This window comes from Odontesthes bonariensis, chromosome 9, assembly GCF_027942865.1.
Source record: "Odontesthes bonariensis isolate fOdoBon6 chromosome 9, fOdoBon6.hap1, whole genome shotgun sequence".
NCBI lineage: Eukaryota > Metazoa > Chordata > Actinopteri > Atheriniformes > Atherinopsidae > Odontesthes > Odontesthes bonariensis.
In genome coordinates this window covers 21,266,683-21,290,813 of record NC_134514.1, presented here as the reverse complement: position 1 = coordinate 21,290,813, position 24,131 = coordinate 21,266,683, and the positions used below count along the sequence as shown (strand labels likewise).

General features: G+C 41.4%; 1 protein-coding gene across 3 annotated transcripts in view; it reads left to right on the top strand.

Moving 5' to 3' along the window:
- Positions 1–3,969: 3,969 nt before the first annotated feature.
- dync2h1 (dynein cytoplasmic 2 heavy chain 1) overlaps positions 3,970–24,131 on the top strand; it is a 101,403-nt gene continuing 81,241 nt past the window's right edge. For all 3 annotated transcript variants that reach the window (XM_075473597.1, XM_075473596.1, XM_075473595.1), the window contains exons 1-37: positions 3,970–4,070; positions 4,610–4,829; positions 5,108–5,281; positions 5,641–5,779; positions 6,385–6,503; positions 6,790–6,934; positions 7,345–7,490; positions 7,673–7,759; positions 8,631–8,765; positions 9,423–9,536; positions 9,631–9,742; positions 10,405–10,529; positions 10,719–10,894; positions 11,143–11,338; positions 11,439–11,534; positions 11,706–11,867; positions 11,990–12,088; positions 12,542–12,681; positions 12,969–13,197; positions 13,691–13,818; positions 14,035–14,150; positions 14,474–14,601; positions 14,681–14,830; positions 15,012–15,217; positions 15,352–15,507; positions 15,623–15,737; positions 15,952–16,122; positions 16,230–16,388; positions 17,468–17,536; positions 17,757–17,911; positions 18,108–18,240; positions 18,360–18,477; positions 18,595–18,707; positions 20,109–20,222; positions 20,764–20,914; positions 22,696–22,901; positions 23,716–23,898. In XM_075473597.1, coding sequence (XP_075329712.1) covers positions 4,647–4,829; positions 5,108–5,281; positions 5,641–5,779; positions 6,385–6,503; positions 6,790–6,934; positions 7,345–7,490; positions 7,673–7,759; positions 8,631–8,765; positions 9,423–9,536; positions 9,631–9,742; positions 10,405–10,529; positions 10,719–10,894; positions 11,143–11,338; positions 11,439–11,534; positions 11,706–11,867; positions 11,990–12,088; positions 12,542–12,681; positions 12,969–13,197; positions 13,691–13,818; positions 14,035–14,150; positions 14,474–14,601; positions 14,681–14,830; positions 15,012–15,217; positions 15,352–15,507; positions 15,623–15,737; positions 15,952–16,122; positions 16,230–16,388; positions 17,468–17,536; positions 17,757–17,911; positions 18,108–18,240; positions 18,360–18,477; positions 18,595–18,707; positions 20,109–20,222; positions 20,764–20,914; positions 22,696–22,901; positions 23,716–23,898 — 5,148 coding nt within the window. In that variant the 5' untranslated portion in view covers positions 3,970–4,070; positions 4,610–4,646. The remainder of the gene's footprint in view (positions 4,071–4,609; positions 4,830–5,107; positions 5,282–5,640; positions 5,780–6,384; positions 6,504–6,789; positions 6,935–7,344; positions 7,491–7,672; positions 7,760–8,630; positions 8,766–9,422; positions 9,537–9,630; positions 9,743–10,404; positions 10,530–10,718; positions 10,895–11,142; positions 11,339–11,438; positions 11,535–11,705; positions 11,868–11,989; positions 12,089–12,541; positions 12,682–12,968; positions 13,198–13,690; positions 13,819–14,034; positions 14,151–14,473; positions 14,602–14,680; positions 14,831–15,011; positions 15,218–15,351; positions 15,508–15,622; positions 15,738–15,951; positions 16,123–16,229; positions 16,389–17,467; positions 17,537–17,756; positions 17,912–18,107; positions 18,241–18,359; positions 18,478–18,594; positions 18,708–20,108; positions 20,223–20,763; positions 20,915–22,695; positions 22,902–23,715; positions 23,899–24,131) is intronic.

The window sequence follows — 24,131 nt, the reverse complement described above, 5'->3', positions numbered from 1 at the left end:
GGTTAGGGTTAGGGTTAGTTAATGGCTTGATTTAAGATAAGGTTCTGTGATGATTATTGTTAGGGCAAGGAGCTAGGGAATGCATTGGTGCAGTGCCAGTGGTAAATCAACACAAAGTTAGTGTGTGTGTGTGTGTGTGTGTGTGTGTGTGTGTGTGTATGTCTGTCCATGTGCTTGCGTTTTCCATTCTGACATCACGTCACAAACTTCCTGGTTTCAGCCTCAGCTCACAGCTCGCAGCCTTACCTGACTAGACGTGATTTCTCTGAAACTGATTCTAGTTGTGACCACAGCAATGCTGCATCCACCAAATTCCTGCTGTTAAAGGACAAGACCGTTTTTTTGACATTGGGCCCTTGATTTCACATTATAACATGGTGTTCTACTCACCCCTGCTTGTTGTTGGTAATTTGGAGCTGTTCCGAAGATATTCGAGAGGCGTCTGGCTGCTCTCTTGAGATATTCGGCCATGAAACGGTTTCCTATGGGCAATGTTATACAGGCACAAACTACGCTTTTTATAATTTATTAATTACTGTACACTAGCACTGATAACGTGGAGGTGCGTCGCTTACTTAAAAAAATACGGGTTACTGTAATTTTGATTTTTTTTGTCGTAAAGTGGGTGTTACTGACGTCATCGTGCTACTGCCACAGACAGCCGACAGACCTGCTGCCTATTTATTCATTCGGCTAAAATTCAAAATTACAGTAACCCGGATTTTTTTAAGTAAGCGACGCACCTCCACGTTATCAGTGCTAGTGTACAGTAATTAATAAATTATAAACAGCATAGTTTGTGCCTGTATAACGTTGCCCATAGGAAACCGTTTCATGGCCGAATATCTCAAGAGAGCAGCCAGACGCCTCTCGAATATCTTCGGAACAGCTCCAAATTACCAACAACAAGCAGGGGTGAGTAGAACATCATGTTATAATGCAAGGGCCCAATGTAAAAAAAAAACGGTCTTGTCCTTTAAATCTTTGTCACGCTGAATGCAACTGCATCACTCACAAAAATTGTTGACTGCCAGGAACGAAGAGAGTAAATATGAGAGCTAACCTCAGTTTAACCGTCACTACACGACCCTCCTTTGATGACACGTTGTAAAGTGAGAGAGCAGGGCACGCTGCCTCTTCACTTCTTAGGTAGTAATTCATTTGTTTTCATCTGTTAAAATTTTGACAAAAAGAAAGTTTGGCTTAAGATTTTTCAGTGGGCCCTATTTTTTTTTTCCTTCTGAGCTGCCCTTGCTGCCTACTACTTTTTGGTACCAAAGAGTGAAAAGCTGACATTTACCTAATACATGTTTCCTAAAAGTGGCAGAACACTTCCAAACGGTTGTACACACTTTAACATCAGGGTTGTGGTACACATGTGGTGTGGATTTACTGCTGCTTGGATTTCCAGTGTCAGAGGGATCTGTCTTTGACATTTTATCACGTTCTGCTATCTTTGGACGCATCCAGTAATACACTTACAACTAGTTTGTTGCAACTCATCAGCTAAAAAAACCACAGTGTTCCATATCTACGTCTTTTCATCTTCTCACTTCTGTTTTTCAGTCTCCCTTTTGAACTACCCTGTCTGACACGTATGAAGGGAGTGCTGTGATCAGTTGTTGTTGTTGCTATTATGTTTTCCCACCTTTAAAAAGATTTTAAGAGTTCTCAAATGGGTAGAATCTGTATAGCTGCTGTTCAACTTGATCTGAATGATTGACTGAATACCTACCTTGACACATAAACATGTTTGGGTCACTCAGTTTTAGCTCAGTAAAAACTTATTTTTGGTGCTTAGTATTTTCTTGGAAATTCATGGCTCTGGATGGTAAAGGGCAGATCCAGCAGTGTACGATGGGGGAATACCTTGGAGAGATTGGCGTTCTCTCAGAAGGCAAAGAAGCTACAAACAGATTTCTGAGAAGAAGTCTGTGCGGCACAAGTTGCTCACAAAAACAAAGAACTCTGGGGATTTTCCAAAAGTGTCTCTGATAAATCTGAAAAACTGTTATCAGAAATTAAAGCCCCTCTATTTCTCTCTCTACTCCCTCAGCCCAGATACAAAGCTTGATTTAAACAGTACCTTCAACATTTGTGACAGTAGAGCACGAGGGACTCTTGTAAAATGGAGGTTCATCAGAGGCTGGACGCCTAAGACATTTATGTGAAGCAATACACAGTATACACCTAACAAAACTGAGTGTGTATGCTGATTTTTTTTGGTGATATGTGGATCTGTTCAGCTTTACACTTTGGATGAAACTTATATTAATATCCAGTATGAGCTGCCAAAGAGGCAACAAGATTTTACAAAATATGTTCTGAAAAGTTGAGTTTAACACCTACATGCTGTCTAAACGCAGCCTTAATAAATAGAAATTTGTTGGCCGTTGGGCAGTATAATATGTGGGCGGAAAAGCTGTGTGATTACACATACTGTACCGGCTTAAACAAATCAGTTCTAAACATACTGAAACTCATATTTAAACTGCAAACTCATCTCCTTTCTAGTTTCCTGTTTGTTGTGCACCAATAGATTGAAGCAAATGCTTAGCCTACTGACAGTACCTGTTGAAAATAGTTTTACAAGAAGCAACTGTAGGCCTATGGCACTGCAAGGTGGAAGCGGTCTGTCACCTCTCTAAAACTCTCAACCTTCGTTTATTCTGGGGATAATATTGGCTGTTCATTATTTAGTGAGGGTTGGTTGGTCTTACATGCTGTTTAGAAACTGTACGAGTCTGCACATTAAACTGAACTCTCCCTAATAATTCAAGTATCAACAGCAATCTTTCACAAACGTGTGAGAGCAGATGCTTATGAGGTATTGTTTATTTGCCTTCCAACAATAAAGATAAGGGCCACCAATCTTACCTTACTGCTCAAAGACAGCCGAATCATATTCTGTAAATGCGTGACGACAGTGTGTGAAAATCGTTTCCTTTCTATCTTGCCTACTAACAGAAGTGAAACTTTCACCTATTTGTTTTGAACTATGTTTATGTATGACTAGGACAAAAAAAAATCAGCTCATGTTTGTGAAGCTGATATATTAAAGAGTCATGTAATAATGTAGGACCTTCACCAAAGCCCAAACTATTAACTGACATGATAAAGAAATTGAGATTTGCAAACATCAAATCCTTATTTTGGTGAAGTACCTTGTGTCAAATTGTAGACTTGAAATGATTGTTTTATGCAATATTTTTCATAGATCTAAGACAAATTACTTGTCAACAAACCTGGGTAAAGGCAATCCTACAGAAGAGTATTAGGGCCAGGCATAAGAAAAAATATTTATATTTTGCCTGTCGAGAATAAAGTTGAAATGTCGAGATTAAAGTCGAAATGTTGAAACGACTTTATTCTCGACATTTCAACTTTATTCTCGACATTTCGACTTTATTCTCGACATGTTGACCTTAATCTCGACAGGCAAAATATGATTATTTTTTCTTATGCCTGGCCCTAATACTCTTCCTAATCCAGCATAATTATGACCAAGTTAAAATTTGAAGAAGAACCTACAAGACAACCAGCCCACGTTTTGAAAAATAAACCATTCTCTTGTCTTACACCAGTTATATCAGATAGATATCAGAATCAGAATCAGAATCGCTTTTTATTGCCAGGTATGTGGACACACACGAGGAATTTGACTCCGGTTACACCTCGCTCTCTTTAGTGCAACAACTACAAAAATAGACAACAATAGACAATCGATATGCCGCTAATGTTTTGAATCCGTGCTGACTGTGACTGTTTTTATGCAATACGTACACGTTTTGAGCTTTTGGAGCCTCTTAGGAATTTCTATACGTCATATTCTATCTAAATACCAATGGAACGGAGCAGGGCACAGCCTGCTCTACGTAAATGATGGAAGTGAATTGCGTAGGGTGTTTTGTTGGATTCGAGTTACGTAGTATCACGTGGTATAACGGGTCGTAGTTGCTACCTAGTAACCACGCTATTATTGTAGAGCACAGTTACGAGCAACGCAGCTACATCGCCAAACCATGGATTAAGTTACTAAAAGCAGCAAGCGTACATTTGATGGCAAAACGGTATGAAACCAACGTTTCTATTAGTTTACTAGCGCACTAAAACCAACATCGTCGCTGCTGCCCTTAACTTTAATTCACACGCGCAAAGCTAATGGTAGCTAGCTGCTGTTACTCACGTAGCCATTGCTTTGCTAAATATCTGCCCCATAACTTTGCAAATATTTGGATTCTTCCCGTGCCAATGCAGGTACCTAGCAAGTCGTGGCCTAAAGCATTATGAACTGAAAAGCTGTTGTTTCGCCACTGGCATAACGGTGGGTGGCTTGTCGTTTACTTTCTAAGCATCACTTTAGACGCTAGCTACCTGACAAATCCGAACAGGGCTGTGAACCAAAATCGTAAATTATAATGTGGCTTAAAGAAATCTAGATTCTAGTGTAAAACAGCGTCATTAGTTCTAGGTGAGTTGATCTTAAAACTACACAGAGATGACAGAAGATCCAAAACGCTTGAGAAATGTTGTTGCCATTGTTTTTCCACAGTATTTAGTGTTACCTCAAGCTCATTTGATGGTGTGACTTTTTTCTTTGTATGCTTAGGCTTTTTCATAGTCAGCTTTTCATGTCCAGCTGAAAGATGTCTCACAATTCAGAAGATGCTCGCAAGAAGTTTATCCTGACCACAGCTGGAAACTTCTATGGAGTAAAGCCTTCGTCCTCCCTGCATGACAGCCCAGAGCTGAATAACTTCTTGGATGATGGGAATGAATTTGTCCTGTCTGTCAGCAGAGATGTCAATGATCTTCATCTGTCAAATAAGGTAACACAGTAACTGAAAATATCAATAGATTTTTGCCTTAAAGTACAGGGAGTAAAAAAAGCCCAACCACAAACAACTGGGTGAGGATTTGGTCAGAGTGACAGAACTTTTAACTGAAAGTTAATAATGAATATTTAGAAAAAGGATCACAGTTAAAAGGGAAAAAAGCTATAAAATGGAATATAATCCCCTGTCAGACAATGAGCTTGTGTCTGTTTTGCTGTTTTTACTGGGGTTGTTTTTGCTTTGTTTTTTCATAATTTCCCCTCTTTCAACAGATTGAAGTATTGAGTGACAGCAAAGAGAAGGTGTTGGTGTTCTTCAAGCTGCAACCCACGGTGATCACAGAAGATAACCTTCATCAAAGCCTTCTGGTGTCATCCATGCTGGAGTCTCCCATCAACACCCTCTACCAGGCTGTCAAACAGGTTTTTGCACCAGTACTGCTGAAGGTGAGCATGTTCGTTTGTATCTAAAAACTTCCTTGGAAAATGCAAACACAGACTTGTTATACCTCCAGTCATTTGGAAAGATTTTTTCTGACCGAACATTCAGCAAAGTCTAACAGCAAATATGAAAACAGTCTGTCTCTACTAGCTATTTTTGTCACATGCAAGTCACATCACAACTTGGTACAAAAAGCCCCTTTTTGGCTGTTACATTTGAAAAGGAAGATAAACCTTCATGTCACGACTGCAAAGTATTGAAGAATAGATTAGCTGAAAGCTTTATTTTAGTTGCCCAGACACTGATGCAGATTTCACCACAGAGCAACTTCTTTGTAGTCTGAAATAGTTTTTGTTCTCCCAAGGATGAGCACTGGTGTTCAGCATTTGACCCTAAGTTGGCAGCCCTGCTGAGTGAGCTGGAATTGGGCCTGGGCTTCGTGGTTCGCCAGTCGAGAGTCCAACCCTCTTCCAAGAAGGGCCGGGTGGAGGAAGATGTCTTGGGTATGCCTATATAGTATATCCCAGATATTGAAAGAAGTACTTTAACCTGGATGATAGTGTCTATAGGGTGGTTATGGAACCTGTTATAGGTGCCTTTTCCAGATTCTTCAGGGACACAATGTCATGCATGCTAATTGATATTGCTCGTAAAGTGTTTATCATGTTTCTGAAGCTGAAAACTTAAGACTGCAAGCAAGTATGGCGCAATGTCTTTAGCAATTCCAGCTGCCATTCTGCTTTATTTGAGTAGATGCTGGTTGATGCAGGGAAGAGGAATTCGGCCAGCCTCTCGTCTTTGCCAACTATCAAGAGATATTGCCTGCTTTAATAATTTAACAGCAGAAAACAAGACTACACATTCAGGAGTTGACTCAGTATTCAGTGACTGATACTTGAGAAAATGGTTTGATTTATTGAGGAACTCTAAAGGCAGATCAGTTATCACGAGAAAAAAAAACACTGGAATTTTAGAAAGGAAAATAGTTGGCCGAAGTAGAAGAAAAGAGTTGCAGACATGCAAAAACCTCACTTAGTTGGTTATTTAGAAGTTTGCAGTAAAATTTTAAAACTTTTGATGCATTTATTTTTTTGGACACTGTCTGCAGGCATCCTGACTCCCGCTGATGAGTTCCAGTTCTGGGAAGATCTCTCTGAGTCTGCAGAGAAGAGCAGTGTGAGAGAGAGGGCGACATATTTCACTGAGCAGTTCAAACTCATACAGAAGGTATGCAGGCAAACAAACATGTATCAATACACACTGCAAGAAAATGTACATTAAATTACATTTATGATGTATTGTTTTTGTATAGCGGGCGGTTGCCAATTCAATTACAGTCACTTAGACAAGAGGTACAGTCCAGTGCTGTACTAAACAGTGAAAAGCCATTTACTTTGTGGTACCTTTGACTGTTTTAAGGGTTAAACCATTGAAACTGAGAGCATGAGAAATCCTAAAGTGATACATAACTAACACATCCACGTATATGTGTGTGTGTCTCTGTTTCCACCAGGAATATGGTGGTCTTGACAGCTTGTCTATGTCAGATGTTTTGGATCTGGTGGAACAGAGCAAGGAGACTCTGGACGACGTGTGGAGGCAGACTGATTTTGAGCCGTTTCCCGAGACTCGCATGGTCCGACTTATGGACGTTATCGGTGGGAGTCTCTCAGACACACACGAACCAAAACAAGGAAATGAAAACAAATATTTGCAGATGTTGTCTTTCAGCTGCCGTGCATGTCAACATTTCTATATTATCAGTTGGCCACTTTTACAGATGAAACGCATCTGCTGAGAAGTGAAACTAACTTTGTTTCCCTGGAACATCTGGTTATTTGTCGATACTGCAGGCTTAGGTAATTGAAATATCGAAATGATTTCCAATGCAGGAAGTTATTTGACATTTTAAGCCAAGTGACTCAAACTCAGGAAAAACATGATGCTGCCCTGAACAGTGGGTTGGCAATTCTAGAGTAACTGTTTGTGCATGTGTCACTTTTCTAAGAATGTTCTGTGTCTTCATGTGCACGTTTTTTTTTTTTCTTTATTTGCTTAAATATACAAGGTGGAGGCCTGGGAAGGTATGTTCAGAGGAAGCTGAGTGGGCTTAAGATTTTTGGGGAGCCGTTCGTGTCGGTGAGAGAGAACCTCAGAACGGGAGTCTCCATCTGTGAGCAGTGGGTGGTAGCCTGCGAGCATCTGACTGGGCAGGTATGGGACTCAAAATGGGGGCAAAGTTTGCACAGTTTGGCTTTCCTCTCAGCTGAAAGGACTGCAATAAAATCATGACATTTGGCTAAAAATCGAATTTTCATCTTGTGAAATGAAAACTATCCCTGTATTTTAAACATTGGCTGCTGAAAGTGTGTTAAATGTCAAATCTTTTGTCTCAGGTGTGGAAAAGACACGCTCCGCATCCCTGGAAGGGAAACAAGCACTGTCCACAAACCCTTCACTGTCTTATGAAGAGGCTGAACGAGGTAAAATGTGCCATCTGTAGAGGGAACATTGTTAAAAAAAGCTTAGTAAGTGGACGTATACCAACACAATTCCAGATGAAGCGCTTTCATAGTGGAACAGATTACATTTTTACGTGGAATTTTGACTCTGCATTTCCTTAAAGATGAGAACAAGGAAGCAGAAGTGAGCCTTAAACGTCCTGATCGAATGGAGTCGTGTTTGTATCTATTTTTCAAAGAACAGTTTTGTGTTTTGAAGCATTGTGAAATTTATGCAATTTCTACGTGCCCTAATTATCATCAAATTCCCTAAATTCACACAGAACATCCATGAAACCTTTATGTGTTCTTATTTGGTCCTAATCTTTGCCTTCCCTTAAACTCCGAAGCCATTTCAATGAGACTGTCTGATCAGCCCGTTATGGCATATTTTTCTTGGAACGTAGGCACTGAAGGAAGGAGGTCTTTAACTGGGAAGCTTTTGAGTGTGTGACAGTTTTGAACATTGCTTCCATCCCGCCCCTTTCCACTACTTCTCTTTCATGCTCCAGATCTGTGGCCACATTGAAATCATATTTGGCTACTTTGATTGAGACACGAGTGTCGCATTCTTACCAGCGTCAAATACTTACTGAGGCCTCTTTCCTCTTTTCAGAAACTTCATCACTTCCCTTGTTGTGTAGGAACTTGTATCTGCCCAGTTAGCATTTTCCACTGAGGGTTAGTGTCTGTTAGTGTGCCGTGCTTATGGACACTTTCGTCACTAAGTCAAGTAATTCCAATGAAACCTGTGATCTACAGCACGGTGCAGAGTTTGTGCAACAATGGGATATGAATAAAACCGTGTTAATAGATAACATGTGAATACACACTCCCTGTTTGTGTTTACCAGGTAGTAACTCTGCGTATGGTTCACGAGAAACTGCTGTTTCTGCTGCCAGGAGGGAAGCAGCAAGCTCTGACTTCCAACCGTGTGTTTGAGCCTTTCTCTGGACTCAACCCACTGCATTTCAACCCTTATACCGAGGTTAGTTGAGGAGAACTTTGTGTGTGTTGTCTCATTTCACCTTGTTTAAAGCTGGCCTCCTAGACTTTTACATTAAAATGAAAGTATATTGCATTCCTGTCCTTGCCAAATGAGTTCTGAATAAGCCCCGAGCGCTGCGCTGATGCGCCGGTAGCGATGTGTTGGACTTCAGTTAGTATGGTGGGGTTTGCAGTGGAGGCAACCTCAAAGTTTGTTATTTTGCCGGAAAAAGAAACTTGACTTTCAGAAGAAATATTACTATTATGACCGGCGGCAAGGAAACATGCAGTATCTGTCACCGGCATTGATGTAATTACTCTCACTGCCAGAAGGAGAACAAAAGTTCCACTCTGCAATTTTTTTAGCCGTCCTTGTGCTTCTGCTTTGCTGGTATGATTTGAGATTCCTCCCTGTTTTAATTTATTTATTTATTTTATTTGTTCCCAAAATAATATAGACTTAACACTCGACTTAACCTGTCAACATGGCTGTTATGTCTTGGCTTGGCTGATGATTGCAATTGATATATTTGTCCTTCTCATCCTGACTTGATTCGAAAGCAATAACCGTTCCAGCCTTTTAAGTTGCGCTCTTCTTTATGCTGCTCGTGTCACTGGACGTTTTTATAGCCCCAGACTATAACTGTGTCTTTTGTAGCCTCTCTGGAGAGCAGCAGTGGCTCAGTTTGAGCGTCTCATAGCGCCGTCTGAGCAGGACGTTGCCGGCAGACTGAAGAGCTACATTTCTGATGTGCAGGACAGCCCACTGCAGGTAGTAAAGCACACCACTTTGGCTCAGGCTATGAAAAATCCAGAGGGTTTCTGTTGAGTCTCACATTATGCACGTGTGCGTGTTTGATGTCTAGCTGTTGCAGGTGTTCCAGAAACATAAGGAGTTGATCAGACGTCCCACTGTCAGCAAAGAGCTGCAGTCGGAAAGAGAGACGCTGCTGGCCAGACTCCTAGACTACAACAAGGGTAAATAGCCCTGTCTCGAAGCACCTCTGCTGTTTCTGGGTTAGATCAAGATTGACCGCGAGTTATTGTGTCGACACGTCGGAGGGGGAAAAAACAAAATGGGAATAAGTCCTCTTTATGGTCTGTGTTCATGACATTGAGTCCATGCAGAAGCTGAATGGACTCATTGAGGAATGCTGCATTCGTGTGATGTAACAGCAGTGGCCGTTCTGTTCAGCTCATGGCAGTAATTATGAAAATTAAACATTTTTATCACCTGAAAATGGTGTGTTTATAAAATATAGATAAATAAAAAACACCTCTGTGTAAATCAGTCAAAACCGAGTCAGATCTGAACACTCTACATAGACTGTTTTAATTACAGTATGTCTGCTATGGGCCCACTGAGTCAGACGTGGAAATCTCTGCTCTTATCAGTAGGCTACATTTTACCCGCTTCCTCAGCTTGATTCAGAGATGATTGACTTAAACTGTGAGGTGAATTGCTGCTGTTGTTCCAGTAAATGCTTTGTTATTGAATGTATTTGTCTTTAGGGAAGTGAAATGTCCACTGACCCATAGTGACTGACTGATAACGCAAGTCTTAGCTGAATGTAAAACGTTCAACGATAGAAAGTCAGTGTTGGCAAATTGTTGCTTGGCCCCTCTGTTGCTTTTTTTAGGCTTGAAGAGTGACTTTGAAAACCGTTGCCATGGGGAACCTGGCGATAAGTGTGGTCCTCTCATGGGCAAGAACCTCCCTGAGGTGGTCAACAAAATTGTCTGGGTGCGACAGCTGTTACACAAGGTAACTGTGTGTGTGAGATGTAAGAGAATATAATCTAATTAGGTAAACTTAGATAGATTGTGATGATATGAAAACAACTGATGATAACTTACAGACTTATTTTTGACTTAATCTTACAAATGCAAAATAACCGACAGTGAGAACAGTCCCTGCTTCTTTTATGTTCATATGTTCGCACTGTTACGCCAGGTGGAAGACTCTGTCCGCATAGCAGAAGCCCTGCTTTCGGACCTGACTGGGTTCAAGGGTTTCCGGCATTTCTGTGAGGATCTGCTGGAACTTCTGAGGGCTTACGAACAGGAACAGTTTGAAGACTGGTCGAGGGATATACTGTCTGGACTGGCTGACCCAAAGTCTGGAATCAGGTCTGAGATACTGCAACACCTAAGTGCAAAGCTGTCAACGAGAATTTAATCTATGTATTCAGATCGTTCATACATTATTTTGAAGGTGCATTAGTGGCCTCTAGCCAGACGTGGGATACATTGCTCTGTAATATTTACTGATATTTAGTACTTTATTGAACACCATGTCTATGTAGGCTGAGTTGACTGGGTTTGAATGGATTTTAAACTCTGCAATTTCTGCTACGTGGTTCCCTCCCACTATATAGTCTACAGGCCAGTGACCGCGTGATGGACCTGGACCATGTGGACGGCAGGCTGAAAATCCAGTACTCAGACAGACTGGTCACTCTGCTCAGGGAGGTCAGGCAGCTTTCTGCCTTTGGCTTTCCCATCCCAGCCAAGGTGCAGCAGGCTGCCAATACAGCAGACAAATTCTACAGACAAGCCATTGTCCTGAAACAGGTGAGAGTGTAGGGTAACACTCGATATCTCTCCTTAGTTATTTTGTCATATCGAAATAGGTTCGGTGTTGGTATTGTAACAAAGTTTTGCTTTGTTGAAGGTGGCACATTTCTACAACACCATCGACCAGCAGATGATTCCCTCTCAGAAACCTATGATGTTGAGTCTTGCGCTGGCCTTTGAACAGGTCATCAAGGTGCTGTTGTTTGAAAGTATATTTAAATGTATGTTTTTTTTTTTTATGTATGAATATCTCACAAATGCAACACAACGACACGCTTTGAAGAAGACACTTATTTGTCAGATTTAAACCAGGCAATGGTTTCATGTTGTTGACTGAGATTGTTTTTCTGCTTTCCTTTGTCAGAATCCTCGTTCCCAGTCGAAGGAATCGGGTGGTAAACTGCAGATCACTTGGGATAACCCTAAAGAGTTGGAGGCTTACATTGGCAAACTGCAATCTGCGGCTGAGAAGCTCTCCACCGAAAACAGGAAGTTACGAAAATGGCACACTGACTTCATTGACAAGGTGGTAGCTGTTGTAGCCCAGAGGCTTTTGGCACTGCACTAATTTGAATTAATGCCCTGAGAAAAACGACTTTGCAAACTCATTGTTCTCATTGCGTGTACACCTCTGGGTGCATTTCTCAGGTGGTGACGCTGATGAATGTTGATCTACTGAGACATCAGCAGCGGTGGAAGGATGGCCTTCAGGAACTCCGTACTGGCTTTGCCACTCTGGAGGCCCAGGTATTCGCGAGTTACAGAGTTGTATGTGTCTGTTTTTACTCACTGCAAACATATTTATTAACATAGTAATTGTATCCACCTGACTATAAGCTTACATTTAAACTATAAATATTTCCCAAAAATATTACGTACGGTAAAATGGAGAAAGATGTAGTAAAATAATGTTAGCAGTTGGCAAAAATGGGCTTACAAACATCAAAGCTTACAAATGTATGCTAATACAGAGCTATTAGGCTATTGATCAAAGTTTTTATTGATCAATAGCATTAGTTTCAAAGTATTTATTGAAATAAACCAAATTATCTCCCCATATTTGCCCCGACTTGTGCTTGTCAGTGTTTTTTTAAAAATTTTAAATCTTATTAATCTGTCATTTTACTCTTCCTGATTTTCCTCTCCTCATTCTAATGAAAGTGCATATTTGTGTGTGTGTGTGTGTGTGTGTGTGTGTAGGGCTTCAGGTCTGAAGACATGCGGGCATGGCGTCAGCACTGGAACCATCAGCTCTACAAGGCTTTAGAACACCAGTATCAGACTGGGCTTGAAGCTCTGAACAAGAACTTGCCTGAAATACACATAGACCTAATATTCAAGTCAGTGCACGCACTTTCAATTGTACCCGTTTCGGTCTCACTCTGCTCTGTAACACTCTCTGTTTCTCTTTCTTTCATCACTTCACACTAATTTTCCCCTTATCTCAAAGCACAAGGGACATTTCACACCCCTCCCTCCATCCCACCTCTTAATTCACTCAATTGACCAGCTCGCACTTCACTTTTTCCCGTCTCTCTCTCTCTTTTCTACAGAAACTCTCTTATTTTGTATTGTTTAGAGACTTAAAATGAGACTTTCTTCTCAAGCAATCTATCCTTTTGAACAGGCATGGCCGTTTACAGTTCCGTCCGCCTTTTGAGGAGGTGCGTGCGCGGTATTTCAGGGAGATGAAGCGTTTCATCTCAATCCCGAACCAGTTCAAAGGGGTCAGCGCCCAGGGGGAGGAGCTTATCTTCAACATCATGATTGATAGAAATGCCTCCGGCTTTCTCACCATTTTCAGCAAGGCAGAGGACCTCTTTAACCGCCTGCAGGCTGTACAACACAAGTTCAAGGTGCTTTCATCAGGAGATGATTTTGACATGAATGTTTGTGGCATTATTATTAGACTTTCTGTAAGAAAGCCTTTGTATGATATTAGGGAAGAGGGAAATTAACGTGATACAAATTGAAACCATTGTAATGAATTGTAGTCTGCAGCGCTGTTCTTCTTCTATTCTTTGACACCCCAGAGCAGATCTGAGCCTGGCCTCAGAAGTCAATGCCTGATTGCTTCCAATAGACTCAAATTACACGTGATTACCCTGACAGAACAGTGACAACAGTGATTCCCTATGTCAGAAGCCATGCATATCTAAAACAGGGGGAAGCCCCCAGCCAAAATCACACTTCCCCATTATCTCCCCTTTAGTTTCTTCCTTTTTTTTTCCGTCATGCATGGCAGGTTGGGTTTTTGCGGTTTCTGTCAACTTTGTCACAGAAGCATTTAAACAGAAAATGTGCCCTACAGCCAACCTCACTGTGACGCCGTGTCCTTTTGTGTTTTAGGAGTGGGTGGTGCTGGGACAAGTGGATTTAGAAACATTAGTGGAGAAGCATCTGAGTTTTGTCCAGGACTGGGAAAGAAATTTCAAGGCCCTGAAAGCCAGAGGCAAAGAGTCAGAACGTCTACCCAGGTACATAAAATGCACAATAAACACTATTAAATATGATCAAATTAAGATTTATACTAATGCAAATGAATTGCAACCCATTACCAATATGTATTTGATATCTAAAGGTAGATCTTTGTCACTTGTTTTGTTCAGCTCTCACTTCTCAGTCAAGTGCTGGAATCGTACCAAGTAACAGCTGAGTTTCAGGCACTGCTTCTCTCCTCTCTCCTCTCTCAGTCAGGAAAAAGTAGACTGTATTACAGTCAACTGTGAGCCTGTAAAAAACGTTATTGATGACCTGATCCAAAGGCTGTTTGACATGCTGCTCTCATCACTCAGGAAGTCTATACAAGGTAAACAGACACCTCGACCATCTTTTTTATTTTCACTTTGTTTTTATTTGATGTGGGAGTGATAAAAACACTGGCTTCACTGCCACTTTGCTTCTCTCCTCTTAAACATTTGTGTATAAAGTGTATGTGATAGCGCACACAAGCTAAAAGTTTTCCCCGCCGCGATTTTTTCTGGGGGATATACTTTTTTTCTTTTTCGATTTGCTTTCGTGTTGTTTCAGCCCCATGACATCCCCTCACTCTCACTCTCACTCTCGCTCTCGCTTTCACTTTCCTTTTCTGTTTTCTTTTCTCTGCATCATCGTCCTCTTCTTTCCTTTCAGGCCACACGCAGGCCATCGACAGTTTTGTGTCCGAATCAATGGAGGCTCTGTGCACCCGGCCGGAAAGCATGGAGGAAATTGGGGCGGCCAAAAGCAAATATGGCCAGATACTTTCCCGCAAGCCTGAAGTAAGACCACTTAATCCCAAACAAAGAAACATCGTGTTCCTTGAGTTCTTTGTATTAAATGCATAATGTTTGTGGATAGATCCTGCCTCAGTTCCAGTTTGCTGAGGAGAAGAACCGCCTGCTGCGGGCTGTGGCTGGGGCGGGCCTGGACTCTCTATCCTCGCTGAGAGCCAAATGGGATAAACTGGAGCTTGTCATGGAGAGCCACCAGCTGATGCTTAAAGAACAGGTGACATCAGCTCATACAGACACATTTCATACATTTTATGTCAGAGCAGCTTATTGCTGCTGTTCATTCCACAGTATCTTTGTTTGCCCGCATACATTTGCCACGTGCCGTTTTTATTCGCTGCCTCTCTCTGACGGGGGTTTCTGTGCCGCTTGAGTTTTCATACTTGTTCCTTTGTTAGGTGGAGGTGATGCGAAGTCATGCCGCCGGTCGTATCAGTGCCTACAGGGCGGATCTGGAGCGGTTTAAGGCCCGCTGGGATCAGCTGAAACCTAAGGATGAGATGCTAGAGTCTGGCGATCATGCTGCCTTGCTTGCATGTCTTCAGACCATCAAGGACAAACAGCAAGAGTTCCAGGAGCTTGAGCTTGTGCGCAGTAAACTGCTGTAAGTTGGTCGCAATTTGCTGAATTTATAGTCGTTTTCTTTATTGAGACATTCAAGATGACTAAAGTACTACAGGTGCCTGTTGCCTTCATCTGACAAAGGAACAGCTTTAAGACCGTCTTTCCTCTCTGCAGTGAAGACTGCAACTATTTCGATTTGGAGCCTCCAGATTTCTCTCTGGCGGAAGAAACGAACAGAGACATGGAGGAGTGCAGCCAGATGTGGGGTCTGTATGAGGAGTGGCAGCAGGGCTTTACAGAGAAGGCCCGCGAGGACTGGATCACATTCAGGTGCTCAATTTATCCCCAGGAGATTTTATCGATTCATTTCCATCCACACTATGTTTATTAGTGCTTTATTAGAGCTATATGTTATTTTTTTTTGTCCATTTGCTGTGCTTTACAGGAGTAAGACATATATATTCGAGGAGTTTCTGTTCACCTGGCAGGACAGATTAAGGAAACTGGAGCAACCTACTGTCATGTCTGTTAAACTACAAGCAGAAGTGGACAAATACAAGGTACAATAAAAAGATTGCCATATCGCTGTGCTCTATTTGGTTTTCACATGTTTTTTGTTTTAATAAAAAAAAGTATGTTGACATAATAGAGATAAAAAAACTCGAATAGTTGGTATGAGGAGCGTTCAGAAGGACCTCGAAGGGTTTTTTGTCGTTTTTCTTTTTTGAGTAAGTGTGTGTTTTTGTGTTTTCATTTTCTTACCTGCATGTCTAGAACATGGTGCCTGTGCTGAAATATGTACGCGGGGAGCACCTGTCGCAGGACCATTGGCTGGACATGTTCCGTTTGCTGGGTCTTCCGCGAGGAACCACCTTAGAGAGACTTACCTTCAGCGACCTCCTTGGAGTGGCAAACACCATCACAGAGAAGGCATTAGAGCTCAAGGTTTGAACAAACACTTCGGCGTTGCAGTGCTAAAAGATTCAACCCTCTGTTTTGCTTGACTGATGCAGATGTCTGTGTGTGTGTTTTCATGTGCATTCCTGATGTAGGATTTGAACAGTCGTGCTCAGGCGGAGGTGACGATCAGAGAAGCTCTTCGGGAGCTGGATTTGTGGGGAGCTGCAGCTACTTTCACCCTCACTGAGTACACAGACAGCAGTGGGCGCACTCTTAACCTCATAAAGGACTGGAAGGATATAGTGAACCAGGTTAGACGTATGGCACAAAATCTGGTGGATGAGATGTGTTATATAGATTAGAGAGGTTCATTACCGGCACACATCTTCTTTGTGTATTTGTAAATCCAAATGCTGTCGAGGGATATTAGAAACCAAACCAAAAACTGCTGTCTTATATCACTGTCATCTCTGGCAAGAGGCACATGGTTGCTTTGTTGCACATAGATTTTTTTATGGGAAGAAATCACCTCGTCCCTGTTGAGCTGGCTTTGCATTTCTTCTGCTGTAGTCACTTCATTGTTTCTCTGTCTTGAGTTTATTGTTTCAAATGAATCTGACTTTTTGTTTATTGCTGAGCTGGCTCCTCAAATATGATATCAAAAACATATGCCGGGGCATTTTTCTTCAAGTACAATGTGCTAAAGACTTAAATGCAGGTTGAGAAAGGTTAATTTAATTTTGATTTACTCGTTAACTTAACAATTAACTTGTTGTCTTGCTGAGCCGCTTGTGAATTGTTTCTTTCTCAGCCGGTGACAGAGACTAAATTGAATCTCTTCCTCCCCCCTCCTTGTCTTTTCATAGCCATATTTGATTAAACCTCTTCTGTCCTTTGAGGAAGTTCAATCAAAATTGTTTTAGCTTGATTTAAATATGCCGTCGGTGACGAAACAATCTATTTATCTCACTGTCCTGAATGAGCTTGCCTGTCTAACAAGTCAGCAAATACTTCACGTACATTCATTGAAACTGTAGACATTATTCAGTCCTAGTGGTACGGAGATGACTTTTCACAGTTATTAAAGAGGGACGGCTGGCAGCTGACGTCTGTTTTAAGCTTCAGCTCTTTTTTTTGTGACTGTAGAAGAGAACATGACAGGTTGTTAAGGTTTTTTTAACTTTATTTTCTATGTCCTGTTTTGATATAAATGTGCAGTATATACACTCCTGAAGGTGTGAACAGAAACTCTGGGCTTTGATTTAGTAAAACTTGAGAAGGTAGCGTTAAATGGACAAGCAGGCAGCTGCTGATGTAATGATTTACACAGTCAGAATGTGAGAAGCTTTGTCAGATCTTTGCATTCATCACCATCTTCTGCCCGTTACAGGTGGGCGATAACCGTTGTCTGCTGCAGTCTCTGAAAGACTCGCCATACTACCGCAACTTCCAGGACAAGGTCAGATCAAAGGGTTCAAATCTGTGATCAAACTTTTAGAACATTTAAGTGCTTTGAAGTGAATTTCCTCTGACTCAGTTTATTAAAAGACTTACTGTGCTTCTAACCTAATCAAACGAATTGCTTTAGAATGGTTACTGCATGTCTGTTATTTGTGGCTTGCCCATATATCAAAATCCTAATCCTCTGATTGGTTTTACCACGTGTACCCTTCGTTCAGGTCAGTCTGTGGGAGGTTCGTCTATCAGACTTGGATGAGTACCTGCTGAACCTGAATGCTATTCAGAGGCGCTGGGTTTACCTGGAGCCTATTTTTGGACGGGGAGCACTACCTCGAGAAGAGGCCCGCTTCAAACGTGTTGACGAAGACTTCAGGTAGTCTGTATTTGAATTTGACAGCCACTGTTTCATTTCATGTCTCCTGAAAATATAGAACCTGTGTCATGGATGGTAGTCAGACTCATTATGAACCCACATACGCTTTGATGAACAATTCAACCTCCGTTGATGAAAGAGGTCTATTGTGCAAGAAGTGTAATTTATTTATTTATTTTTTTCAAATATGTAACAGGTCTATAATGTCAGACATCCAGAGGGACAGCAGAGTTGTTTCTCTGAGCTCCAGAGCGGGGATCAGAAGCTCACTGGTCACCATACTGGATCAGCTTCAGCGCTGCCAAAAGTCACTCAATGAATTCTTGGAGGTGCACACACTAGCTTTTCTGTCTGCAAATACATCAACATTTTTATGTATTTATTTTTTTTCACACTGGTTGCAAGCATTGTGGCTTGTTTTTGATGGCCTTGTGCGTGGTTATTGCAGGAGAAGCGTTCTGCCTTCCCACGGTTCTATTTCATCGGTGATGACGATCTTTTAGAGATTCTGGGACAGGCAACCAATCCAAGTGTCATCCAGTCACATCTCAAGAAACTCTTTGCAGGTCAGATACCCCTGTTTTGTTCAGTTTTGCTCCATTCTATTGTTTTTTTTCTTCCCTGTAACAATGGCATATTCATTTGGATATTGACAGTAATCTGCATGTGTTTTATCTGTGCAGGTATTCACAGCGTTTTGTTTGATGAGCAGTGTGAGCACATTGTCGCCATGTGTTCTCTGGCGGGAGAAGTGGTGCAGCTCAGAAACGTTGTACGCATCTCCAGTCTCGTCGAGGTAAAGCCTTTTTTGGAGAGTTTTTAAATGTAAATTCTATATATTGTGTTTGAGATGTATGCCTGAATGGACACTTAAAGGGTTGTGGCTTAAAAGAGAGCTATTTCCTTCCTATTATAGAGTTTAAAATATTGTCCTTATGAGTATCTTTTTGTTATTCACTTAAATTAAATTCAGTTAATTTTGGTTTAGTTCACTTTCACTACTACTTTATTCAAGGAGCTCAAAATATTTTCTTTAAAAAAAAAAAGTATAATTATTGTATATTAGAACAATAAGAAAAAGAAAAAAATAATACATAAATAAATACATTTGAGAAAAACATCAAAGTCAGCAGTCACTGCTAAAAAGCCTTATGGCTGTGGGGACAAAGGACCTCCTGAACCTCTCAGCACCGCAGCTGCAGTGAGATGAGCCTCTCACTGCAGCTGCTCCTCTGTCCTATCCAGGATGCTGTGGAGAGGATGTTTATTCTTCTCCAAAACAGAATATAATTTCCTCCTCATCTGTTGCTCCACCACAGCACTGAGAGGCTCTAGCCTTCTGCCTACGACAGAACCAGCCTTTTTCACCAGTTTGTCCAGGCGCCTACGAAATGTGGAATGAAGTGTAGAATAGAAAGCTGTTGGTTAAATCTTGTGAGATAACCACGAATGGGTTGGGGTGTTGTTTTTATAGCTTGGCAGCAAATTAGCTGATGACGTTACGCACATACCAGGCAGGTAATGAGGATGAACGCTCATAATACAAACAGAAGCTTTAGCCAACAATCAACTATCCGTCTCTGTAATGTGACATCCATTGTTTACCTCTCTGCCTGTCATCTGAAAACCAGGTACAGAGGTGTTAGAGTTGTTCCTGTGGCCAAAAAAAACAAAAAAAATTGCCTTCCCAATATACCTGCTGCATACTTGTCAGTGTTCCATTTTGTCTGTTATTTCTGCAAGTGATCTCACATTTCCCATGACCAACAAGGGAAGAAATCTTTTAAACCTCTTCCTCCTTTCTCTCTGTTTAGTTCCTTTCTGCATCCCTGACATCTCCTTTTCAACTCATCTGGCTTTTGTGTCCTATTCCAGGGTTTTCCTGGGCTTTTGAAAGCTCAATCAGCTGCTCCTACATGCAAATAACTTTCCCTTTGGTCACGCTTCATAAGAAATATAGAAAAGCACCAGAATTACCAGTGGGAATCATTCCTGCAACACAGCACCCAAAGCAGCATATAAGAATGTTTTTAACAGTAAAGAACTCATCAGAAAATCTCATCAGATACAAAGAAAGACACAATATGTCCAGAGTCACTGCAGCAGGCTGCCACTAGTGTGGCACTATTCCAAAGGCTCCTGTTTTTTTTTTTACATTTTGGTTTGCGATCATGCACAAGTTTCCACTTCTTTCTAGGTGTGGTTACATGATCTTTCTGTGGAAATGAAGGAGACTTTGAAGCAGCTGCTGCATGAATGTCTGATGGATGGCAGGAAAGGAGGGGTGGACCCCACTCGGTATCCATCACAGGTACACACACACACACACACACACACACACACACACACACACACACACACACACACACTCTTATGTCAATAGTTCTTGAATATGCAATATCTGTTTTTCTAAATGTTCTCCAAAGCTTGTGATGTTGCTTAGAGACAGTATTTCTTCATCTGAATAACACCGGAACTAGTTTAAGTTGCTTATGATTAAACGAAAGCCTCATTTCCACTGTCAGTACGGTTCGGGTCACTTCATATCGGTACGGTACGGGTCAGGTGGCAGAGCCTGGGTCCTGTGTGCTAGGTACCCCAAGCAGAAGGGTTACAAAAATGGTAATGGGTACCCAGGGACCGGTACGCTTTCGTGGTAATTGAAACACTGAAATAACTGTTCTGAACCGACCCGTACCGGACTGCATAGTGGAAACGAGGCTATTGTCAAAATCATGTCAGAAAAACTGCTTTTTTTTTTGTCTATTTTTAAGAGAGTCTGACCCAGAACCTAACTCTTAATTCAATTCTAAGGGGACTGATGTTTTTTAACTATTTTATGTTTAATGTAGATTCTTTGTCTGGCTGAGCAAATCCAGTTTACCGAAGATGTGGAAAGAGCGATAAAAGAACAAAATCTGCAGCAGCTGGAGCTAGAGCTTAATAGCAAACTGGAGCACTACACCACAGTGGACACCAGCTCCGACGACCACCCTAACGCAGGTACGATTGTTTCCGTGTGTGCGCTCTTGGGAATGGGTTATTTTATAACCCCATGACCCCGTTATATTTTATATTTTGGGAAGATGCAGCTTTTGGAAATATTTAGTCAATGTTTTCAACCATTTGGCTATAACAACATACTGTGTAACTAACTGAACTAATGACTAAACTCATTTCAATCTGGGATTTCCCTGAAAGCAGAAAAGATGTTAAAACACTGCCTCTCATTGCCGTCTTCTTTTTGACCAGAGATTTTTGAATATTTACACGTATTTGCTGCACTTTGTTCCACTATTAGAATCCCTCTTGTGTTGTATGTGGTTGCACTCTGATCAAAATCTTGTTACTCGGGACTGAGAGATTTATTTTAAATGACTGATGGTGTGTGAATCTGTTCACAGACGATGAAGCAAAAGAGGTTGCAGAAGGGGCAGCTCCCTTTAAAGCTGTGCCTGCAGCTGCTTACATACTAATTTAATGACCCGAGGCTAAATCTACGGCTGCATCAAGTATCGCAGTTGAGTTTTAACTCAGAACTTGAATTGGCAAAAAAAAAAAAAGGCCTTCTTATTCATACATGAGATGAAAAGCTCCTTCATAATGTCTGTGGGGGCATCATTTCACAGGACATTGCTGCAAATTAAAAAAATGTCCTGTAAAAATTGTTCCTTTAGTAAGAAAATGCTAGTGGGGGACTTAAGCAAGTCAGACGAATGTTATCTGAAGCTTTTTGGCACGGTAATACTGTAGTACTATGCTCTGTTTATAGATAATACGGTCCATTTTGTGTCAAAACTCCACCCCTGCCATTCATCAGTGAAATGACAGTACTTTTCACGGTAGCATGTCATTACATTACATTGCTGGCTTCCTTTTCCCATTGCCGTGCAGCCGAAGAGCCCGTAGAGTGGGGCTTCTAATTAAAGCAGATAAAGTAAGGCCAAGGAGGATAATCTAATTTCCTGGTTCATATACGTAAAAGGGGGCTGTAAACTCAGAGGGGAGAGTGCAGCTTTTCCTCTTTGGCACAGACACGGGACAGGTTGGCACACATTTGGAAAGATATTTAGTATGCTTTTGGCACCGGGGTGACACCAGCCGTGCCTTCTTACAAACGAGACACGCAGCTACAGGCAATGATATCATTTGCACTGTAATTTTAGCTGAAGTGAAATCGCTGTTTGGCAGTAAAAACTAATTTCTTCTCAGTAAATCGCTGTCATTCAATATCAAGTGTGTACGCTTGTCACTCGGGCATTTTTCACTCAAACAGTCATTCGACATCATATGTTAATACTGTGTTTTCAGTAGACAGTGACTACAAAACTTTACTAAATAGATTATACTCACCTTCCTTTGATTTAGTTGTGGCTTCCCCATTCATTCATTCTTTTCCTCTTTCTGAAATATAGTTTTTCTCTTGGTTCTCTAGTTTTTACTGGAAACACCTCTCTTTACTTCCAACGAGAGCTGCTTATTTTATGATAGAATAAAAGCTGTGGCCATCCACCGTGCTAATATAAGTCGATCATCCACCTGCAACAAACCAGAAGAATTCCTTGCAGAGTTTTCTGGTAACTTGTGGTTTAACTTAAGTTTTTACATGACAGCAACCAGACTAAAATGACACTTGCATAGTGTTGTATGTTGTGTTTAATACTCTAAGAGCTTGTGTTCACTGTTCTGGAGATGTATCCATCATATGCGGTTAACCCTAACCCAGTACATACATATATATATGTATATATACTACATGTTCTTGTGCATTTCCCCCTGAAAAGAGTCCAGCATCCTGCAGCTGAAACTGAAGGCCTTGATCCTGGATATTATCCACAACATCAGCGTTGCGAAGCAACTTAATCAGGCAGGCATATCCAGCACTGATGACTGGGCCTGGAAGAAACAGCTCCGCTTCTACATGGGACCAGACAGATGCTGCCACATACACATGGTGGATGCACAGTTCAGCTACACATATGAGTACCAGGTATGTCAGAATGAATTGCAGAAGAATGACTAAGTTTAGTAACACCCTCTCTTTCTTTGTTCTTTTAGGTGTTGCAGTTACGTTTTTGTTAAAGATCTTTTTTCTCTGTCACTGAGAAGTAGAGGTTTCATACTTAGAATTCGGTTCCACTGAGTGAAAAGGGAAGAAATGGGCAAAACATTCCTCGAACAAAATATGTTATGCTTGAAAGAGCAATGTGTGTTTTTACATGATAAAGGATGACAGTTGAAAATAATTAGGCACCCAGTTTTATTTAACCCCAACCATGTCAGCGGTTGCACAATGCTACGTCTTTGCACACGTGTGACGTTGTAAACAAAAATATTGCTCTGCTGCGCGCCTCTTCAGTCACATCCACACATGCTTTCAACATTTAAAGGACCCAGCATTTTGAATGTTGGGGGAATCTGCTCTCTTGTTTTTCATTCAGGATCTCACAGAGACGTTTCTGTGGTTCCAGGAAGATCTTTGAATTTTTACCTTTGGGGGGGGAGCACTGTTTTTGCAGAGATAAGGAACATAGAACACAACGTGCTGCATGTCTCCACCGCAGTTCACTGGGATATGCCACCCTCACTTTTACTCTTTTTCAGTTGAATGTCCTTCGTTTTCCTTTCACTCCCCTTTCCCCCCTATCATCTTTCTGTTTGCCTTTTTCAGTTGCTTTTGATGTCTTCTTTTTCTGCCTCTCCAGCCACATCTTTATTTTTTTCCCCGTCTGACCACTGTCGCTTTTCTTTCCCGTCTTTATCGCTAACGTTATATGTTTATCTTCACCCTCCCTGTCCCCCAGGGGAATGCAGCTAAGCTGGTGCACACTCCACTGACTGATAAGTGCTACCTGACTCTGACCCAAGCCATGAAGATGGGGCTCGGGGGGAACCCCTATGGGCCTGCTGGCACAGGCAAGACTGAGTCGGTCAAAGCCTTAGGGGGGCTGTTCGGACGCCAGGTGTTAGTGTTCAACTGTGACGAGGTAAGAAGATGCTTCTTGTGAGGGTGGGACTATTTTTTACATCTAAAACGTGGATCACTTAAAATTGTACATTTAGTCAGCTGTCACATTAAAGCACTGGTCATAGTGAACTCATAAAGCCAACGCAGTACATTTTTCCCGGAGAAGACATTCCTTTACTTGTTGATTCATTATCACACAGAAATTGATTAAAAAAGGACACAACACGAGCTTTTAATCATTTTTCTGTCTTT